The 8,252-nt window shown below is 37.1% G+C and overlaps 2 protein-coding genes across 4 annotated transcripts in view; one reads left to right on the top strand and one right to left on the bottom strand.

Annotated features, from left to right (window-relative positions):
• The window catches only part of wdpcp (WD repeat containing planar cell polarity effector), a 100,850-nt gene that overhangs the window by 26,582 nt on the left and 66,016 nt on the right, over positions 1-8,252 (top strand). Inside the window, exon 1 of one of the 3 annotated variants that reach the window (XM_084097698.1) lies at positions 5,643-5,950. The exons of 1 other annotated variant lie outside the window; for it this stretch is intronic. The gene's annotated coding sequence lies outside the window, so the exon portion shown is untranslated. Of the gene's footprint in view, positions 1-5,642; positions 5,951-8,252 lie in introns of those variants that run through there. One more of the 3 variants, XM_084097699.1, reaches the window with a different exon arrangement.
• Positions 428-5,614, bottom strand: mdh1ab (malate dehydrogenase 1Ab, NAD (soluble)). The gene is made up of 9 exons (XM_084097707.1): positions 4,699-5,614; positions 4,020-4,118; positions 3,709-3,805; positions 2,700-2,875; positions 2,478-2,600; positions 2,196-2,372; positions 1,835-1,948; positions 1,261-1,350; positions 428-1,079 (listed from the first exon to the last, which is right to left on the bottom strand). Exons 1-9 carry the CDS (start codon positions 4,699-4,701, stop codon positions 957-959), a joined length of 1,002 nt encoding a protein of 333 aa, XP_083953833.1. The 5' UTR covers positions 4,702-5,614; the 3' UTR covers positions 428-956.

Genomic DNA, 8,252 nt, shown 5'->3' with positions numbered 1-8,252 from the left:
TCTTATCCGTCACGTTTTTGGGGATTTCTAGTGCTTGGTCACCTTAGTACAATAAAACATAACCTACCTTACTTATTAAGTATCGAAAAGACAGCAAATTTTGGATTGTTTTTCTATCGAGATTTGGCAACACAGTCGAGAAGGCCACGTCTGCAATCTCACACCAATGACCTTGCAGTACAGAACGTTTAACTCTCCTTTCATACAGAATGTAATGTGTAAGAGAACAAGTACAATATTTTGTTTTTCTAATATTTCTAAGTGAGGTCAAGAACACAAAAAGTATCCTGACTCAACACTACAATACTGACAATACAGTGGTCATAATATAACAAATTTTGAGCACCAATTCAGTGTAAACGGCAGTGTGCAAATGATTGATTTATTAACATAGGAAAACTATGTATTTTAAAAATAAGTGCAAGTATGCATTTTAATGTCTAGTTTTTATTGCTGGATACATATAAAATCTGTTACAGTAACCGCACTGCCAAAGCACTTTAACACATTAAACATTCCTTGTTCATTTCTGACGAACACCTGTCAGACATGTAACAGTTTAAATTTCAGTAAAGGCTGGAAAATGACAAAGAAGGACCTAATTTATGTACTCTGAGTCCTTTCCAGGCTTTGTTCCTCCTTTATGCAGCTTTGAATTAGAAAGGGCAGTCTACATATAAATAACATCTTGTTTTAGACTATTGTTTCTCCTTACATGACAGCTGTGCTCAGATGGAAAACCAAAAACAGGAAGAGAAACAACCGAAGTCCCTGCTAAACAACAAGACTAGGTTCCAATTCTGAAAAATCAGCCAAAACCCAGGATTTCAAGTACATACAGTTCTAGAATTTTGTAACAGTTTTAGGGGGAGATAAAGATTTTCTGGAGTGTTTCACAAACGTGCTTCTGGAGTTTTCTGGGCATCTAAGAGTGGTGAATATGGCTGGGTTTCCAGTCACACACCCAGGAAAGAGACAGCGGTGTCTCTTTCCTCCACTAATTCTGCTGCTGTTGCATCCATCTTAGCTCTTGAGAAGTCGTTGATGGCCAGCCCATCAACAATCTTCCAGGTCTTGCCCTGAAGAAAAAGAGAAACGTTGCAATGGTGGCTAAAATCATACTTTTCTAGTTGATTAGAGTATGATGAATAGATGTGAATATGAATTTGATCTCAGGATTGATCTCAGTAAATAAGGCCATGGTGTGGAGATTAAGGAAGAGATGTCAGACACAGATTTTGGGAAAGTTTCATGACAAACCTTGATTGAAACAGGGAATGAGTAAATTAGGTCCTCAGGTACTCCATAAGAGTTTCCAGTGGAATAGACACCCATAGAGATGAACTCACCCTATAAAACAAATGCAAGAAGAGTTCAGAACAAGTGGCCTCCCAATAAAAATGTATAGCATCAGTCCAAATAAAGTTGTTGCCTTGTGTGCAATATCAAACAATAAGCAGAGAACACTTCAATTTGACTATCATATTATGCAATCATCATACTGAAGATGAAATTATTTACTTAATTAAATGAACTACTTAATAATGTAACTCATATTGTTTTTTTATGGGAGTGGAAAAAAGACTAATGAGCAAATTTACAATGTTATTTTACTTCCTATTGCTTGGCTATTGCTAACAGAAGTTTAGGTCTTATTTTTCCCGTTGTGTCTTCCCTGTTTATTAGGCTGACTTTGAGCCTTCTTTTGTCAGAAATTGCTGGTAAACACAAAACTTTAGAGTAGAAATCATTAAGAGATTCCTTTTAAGATGCAATCAAAAATCTACAACAGTAACTCTCAACTAGGGGGCCAGGGCCCTAAAAGAAAGTTGACCTCGGAAGTGCCTGTCCAGATGTCTCTCATGTGGTCACAGATGGCCTTGGCGGCTGACATGGCACTGGAGAGCTTCCTGGCCTTAATGACCGCAGCACCACGCTGCTGCACTGTCTGTGAAACAGAGGAAGAGTGGAATAACAATAAAAAGATTCTGATCAGATTATTCCAGTCAGTAGTCATGTGCAAACTGAATGTTGTTACAATGGACCAACTTAAACTGACTTTCTTATTACTAATGTCATACAAATAAATGCTAATAAACATACTGGAATATTCTTGCTTACTCAGTAATGTGGCAGAGTAAATAAGCCAACAGTGACCTCTACAGGAGGAGGAAGTCATAGCAGACAACACTTACAGAAATGAATTCTCCCTTCAGCCAGGTATCGTCCTTCACTGCATCGAAGGCAGTCACGTCCTTTCCCTGCACAATCACCTTGCAGTGGTGGACGTCAGGGTACTGCGTAGACGAATGATTTCCCCAGATGATCACATTCTTCACACCGTTTGCTGAAATTCCACAACGCATTGCCACCTAGAGGACACATTGTGTGGTACAAGTTAGTGGGTATAAATTGAATCCTTTCACCTCTTTGTATTGTGCTCCATTAGTGGACCATCCAGCAAGGGGGTGTTTTACCTGAGAGCAAGCCCTGTTGTGATCCAGGCGTGTCAGACAGGAGAAATTCTCTTTGGGGATGGACGGGGCGGATTTGGCCGCAATCAGACAATTAGTGTTGGCTGGGTTACCAACAACTAGAACCTGCATATTAAAACATAAGGGTCAAAATACTGCCTTCATACTTGATTCACTTTAATTCTTCCAACTGTGCAAGCACTTAATTAGGTCACGGTTATTCACCTTGACTGTTTTCTTTGCATACTTGTCTAGTGCCTCCCCCTGAGCCTTAAAGATGGCAACGTTGGCCTTAAGTAGGTCCTTTCTCTCCATGCCGTCTCTCCTTGGCATCGAGCCCACCAGGATTGCAGCATCCAAATCTTTGAATGCAACGTCCTCTTTATCGGTGGGGATGACCTCTGAAACAAAAAGACAGACAGTGGTATAGAGTAGATGAAGGGTAAACAACACCAGCAACACTCAGTGAGTCACAAGACAACACACTTTTTAGAAGAATTTCAGAACTAAAGAACCTGAATAATGTGAAAAACCTCATTATTAAAACTTGATATGATCAAAAGAGTCAGCTATTACTGTTGCAAAAAGTTTTTTAATTTTTTATTATAACTTGTTTCAAACTGATATAAACAGAAAAAATATATTTTGCTGAAATACTACTTGAATACAATCATTGGCCTAATTCTTATTAACACAAATTTTAAAAAATCTCCCATTTTAATTAAATGTGAATTTATGAAATAATAATTGAAATGATAATGTATTATTTACATTACATTAAGTATATATCATGGTAATATTTGCTGAACTGACATGTATTTATTATACATTAAAAAAAGTAGAGTAAAGGTGATTGTTAAGAATGTAATGTCACAATGCAAATATATTGTTTAAATATACATAAAGCCACTGCATTTTTTATTTGGGGTGAAATGTAGCCAATGGCATATTTTGTTTCACCCATCTAGTTTGGCACTCCAGAGTTTTTGGTTGTTAGTTTTGTTCCATATACTTGACAGCTCACATACTATCAACCTTCCCATACCATCCTCTGATGGGAACCACAATTCTAAGTTTAGCTGTCCTTTCAGCTGGGGATCATACAGGCAGCCAATCAGATTGCTCTGAGCTCTCGTCATTTGTGCAGTGAAAACACAGGCCTTTAAGACTGCATAACTGGCACAAAGACTAGAGAACACAGGGCCTCATGACAGTCGATACTGTGCGAGTGTACCTCTCAGAAGTGGGAGGGCACAGTCCTGCAGCTCCATAACAACACCCTCCAACACAGGCAACATGGGAGTAATGTCCAACAGAACCAAAACGAGGGGCTGAAAGAGAGAGGGAAAGTGAATGTTAGTGCATTACTTGCATAACTGTCACAATATAGTTTTGACCTGCACCTAAGCATTAATCACATCAGATGTGGGCTGTCAAAGACATATATGGTGCCTATTCCTGGAATTAGTCAAACAGCATGAATGATATACAACATCCTTTAATTGGATGTGACGGGACATTGCATAATCCAAATCCTGCCTTTACCTGATCTTTACCGAAGACATCTCCCTTTGCAATGCCGTACAGCAGAGAGTATGCAATCTGCCCTGCGGCGCCAGTAACCAGGACTCGAATAGGCTCAGCCTACAGAGAAACAAGAGAGATAAAATTATAAACAATAGATGTCATGTAAGGTAGCAAAGAAAATAACAGTGATCTTAATCAACCACTCAGGACAGAGAAGCTCAGGAGGCTCACCACGAACATAAATAGACCTGGCAAACTCTGCCAGAATGAAGTGCTGAGTGGGATATTTTTAAACTGGGAGACATTTATACATTTCTTCAAATAATTCCCTTCACCATTTGGCACATCTGCAGAAACCTTCATTTGTTGCAGATTAATGTATCTGTATTCTATTCATAATCACTAATCTATGACTTATCATACACCTCAGAATGCCTTTAACTGATTGATATAAAGAATATCACATGTGCAAACAAAAGTTCTTGACTGTTATATTCTAACAAGTTCTAATCAACATTATGCAATTATTGCTTCCCGAACAGTACATTATACATCTGATCTAACAGATAACTGCAAAAGTTTAGGTTCTGCTATAATTCTTAAAGTAAGACTCCACAAAACGGCCACTTTCCGCTAACGTGATCATATATTGACAGTAAAATAATTTAATATAAATTTGGAATATTATTTGTCTTACCATTTTCAGCTGGTTTAGAATGACAGAGGCTTTTCCACTACTCTGGTGATTGCGGAGGTCACCCCTATTTCTCTCACGAGGCAACAAGTTGTCGCTGCACCTGCGTTTCAAGTGTCTACTGGGAAATGTAGTTTTTAGTGGCCGTACAGCCGTTCATTTTGTTGAAATAAAGACTACAGCTCCTATAAAATACTTATGGTAACGGACCCCTCTTCCACTAGTCGGACATTCGACTTATCACAGCGAATCGGTTCTTTTAAACAGTTCGTTTCAAAGCACGAATACAAAAACCCTGTTTGTTTGCAGTCATTATTCAGGTCATAAAAAAGTCGTTTAATATTTATGTTAGAATCATTTTTTTTTATTATTAAATCAAAAAAAGATTAAATCTTTTGAATAATCAAACAGCAGAAATGCTATATACAACATACTGATTTACAATAAACTGCTGCACATATTCAATTAGTACGTGCACTTCAAATAAAATAGCCTACTATCCATTATACATATTTTCAGTAGGCATGTGTTGAATATAGCATTTCTGCTATTTGATTATTTAGAAAATTGACAACGTCCAAAGAGCTGCTCGGACCGATTTAGTTCGATTCATGAACAAATCGACTGAAACATTAAAAAGGATCCGACTCTCAAGAACAATTCGCCGTGGTATAACGTAGTAAGATTATTGTATGTGAAAAACATGATTAGCTCATAAATAACATATAATAAAGCCGTTTATGCGAAATTAAGGTGCTAATGGTTTAATATTTAAATGTGTAAGTGTAGGCCTAATTGGACAATAAAGCATTTTTTGTCGAAAAAACGACTATTTAAAGAATCTGTCGGGTTTGTAAACTCATGTAAATTGTACTACAAAATATCAATTCATCCTGATCCTGACTGCTGGAACAACCCGGAAGATATTAAAGTTTACCGTAGTGTTTGGGAAAAGAACGCGGGAGAAAAGTAAACAGTGATGGAGAGTTTACCGTTGCGTCCGTTGCTTAGACACTGTTGAAATCATGAACATGTCAATGGCAACAGCTAACATAGCCTACTCTAGTCTAAAATATATTGTGAAAATGTTTAAAAGTTACACAAGTGAAGGAGATCGCCTTTAACGGCAACAGTTTAATTTTTACAAGCGTTTCTCCTGAAGGTTCATTTGCAGTCGTCTGGCAACAAACACACACGGCACCTTTGGCATCAATTCAATCAAGTGGAGATCAACAGATTATTTGTGAACTAATCGGTAAGTCTATGAATGAGTCAGAGCAGCCTGTGCACTGGAATATTTGAAGTGGTGAATCATACATGTGTATGGTCAATTAATTTAGTAGAAGCTGTTGTACAGTGCAAAACAATGGGTGTGTAGTTTTTTCTCGTCTCACCCGAAAAATTGAAATTTGCAGCAGTCAGTTATGTCGGAAGTCGGCGGACTACCACCACCACTTCGGGCCGGACCGGTTCAGCTGAACGGTCTAGTCTAGTTCACTGCTGTCGGCAGTCTCGGCACTGAATTCTGTGCTGGCTTGTGGTTTTGTTGAGAGTGTGGAAAATATTATTAGTGGACATGTGGTATCTAATTTATAAATTGGAATATATACTGTTATTTCTCGTAATTATCTGATAGGCTAAGGAACGTCAGAAACTATCAAAACTAGGTTATAGCCCATCTTGTATCCCTTACAAGCCTATGGATAGGCTACCCCAAACCTGTTTTGGGATGCAGGAGTTAGTTATTAAACCATAAGGCTATTTCATAATTCTGAAAAAATATTTTCAGTTAGTAAGGAGGAGGCTAGTAATTGTCAGATAGTTTCTTCTAACTGTTGTACTAACAAAAATCATTTATACAACTGATCTGTTATCTTTATTCTGTCTGAATACACAACAGAGAGCAGCCATGTAATCACACAACCTGTATATCTTTATGATAGATGGCCTTCGCTCCCTCCTACTGTATATTGAGAGGTTGATATAGGGCCTCTGTATCAATTCAGTGCTGTGAGGACCCTTGCTCTGGGTGAGATAGATGATCTCCCTGCTGCATTTTACATGAACTCATTACAGGCTCATTACAAACTGCTTGACAAAGGAGATGAGGATAATGTTGCTTCTTCATGTGATGTGCACGCACAGAACAACACCAAACACTCTTATCCACAACACAGTTTATGAGTGCCTTTTAATACTTTTAAACAATTGCTGCTGGATCACTGGACATAGTGTTATGCATTTAATTGTATTTGGAATAGAGTATTATTGAGAATATTTTATAGAAGACATTTTTTAAAACATCTAAGCCTGCCTACCTTCTTGTCTTCCTGTTGTTTCTCTTTCTTTCTCTCTCCCTCTGGCTGTTTCATTCATGCTGTGTTTTGTGGTGTTTATAACACCTTCAGTTTTCTGTAAAAGGTCAAATTTCACGCCTTTACAATATATATAATGCATATTTTGTTATAAAGAAATACATTATTTTAGTCAGAAACTACAGTAAGAAGTTTTAATTTAACTTATACATTTTTTAATTATGCTTAAGGGATAGGATAGAGATATTGTACTGATGCAGAATAAAATGTAACGATTAGTTAATATTTATTAATAATTAAACATTTATTAATTGATTTTAGACTATTCATATACCGTATACAATTAAATAGTATTATTTCTTTGAAAATGTATAACAGGCTTAGGGGCCGTTCCGGGCCTTCACATAGAACGCGTTTTTCCATTCCAATACTTTTCCAGTGTTTTTCTATGTAAATGTGCGCTGGACGGACGTTTATAACCATTGCTCTTGCGTCTTTTGCAGTGCAGACACGCACGACAAGACATTTTAAAAATGCGGTGCTTCAAGTTAAAATCAGTTAAACTTTTAAAAAATGCGTCTCTCTCGAGATCTTGCGCTTTCCCCATCCCACTGCCTGTGTCTCGCGTTTTTCAAACCCCAAAAAAACCCTGCGTTCTGTGTAAACTGCCCCTTAGGCCTACTGTATTTAAAGATGGATTTATTTTCTGTGTTCAATACAGTTTTAGGCATTTACTTTTGTCAAATTATACTGGGAAATCAAAGTTATTTTTATGCATGTTTTTTTTTTTTTGTATTCCAGCTATCTGTGTATCAGATCACTTTGGAAAACATAGGCCTATTAACCTTTAAATCACACAATCTTTGCTCTTAACCATGACAGGATTGTCACACTAGCAAATGCAGTTTTGAAATATTTTAGTAGCGCATATCAGATTGCACCCTGTGAAAACTGAAATTCTAGAATAATCCAGGCCTGCTTCAACAAGCCCCTCATTTTTAAGACCTTAATCTGTGCTAGATGTTAGTCAAGTCTCTCCATGTCAAACTATTGAAAATGAAATTTCATTCAAATTAAATCATTAACAGATTGACTGCACCCGACAACGGCATAATTATTAAACTAATTATTATCAAGCATTTGTGAGATACTCTTTTTATTAATTTTTCAACCATTAAGACTTACTGAGCTGAACGTTTTTCAGTACTCTTAGTTTAAATAAATAATAAGTTGACTGATTTC

The sequence above is a fragment of the Abramis brama genome, assembly GCF_963993115.1.
Source record: "Abramis brama genome assembly, chromosome: 21".
Taxonomy (NCBI): domain Eukaryota; kingdom Metazoa; phylum Chordata; class Actinopteri; order Cypriniformes; family Leuciscidae; genus Abramis; species Abramis brama.
This window is presented reverse-complemented; position numbering and strand designations above follow the sequence as displayed.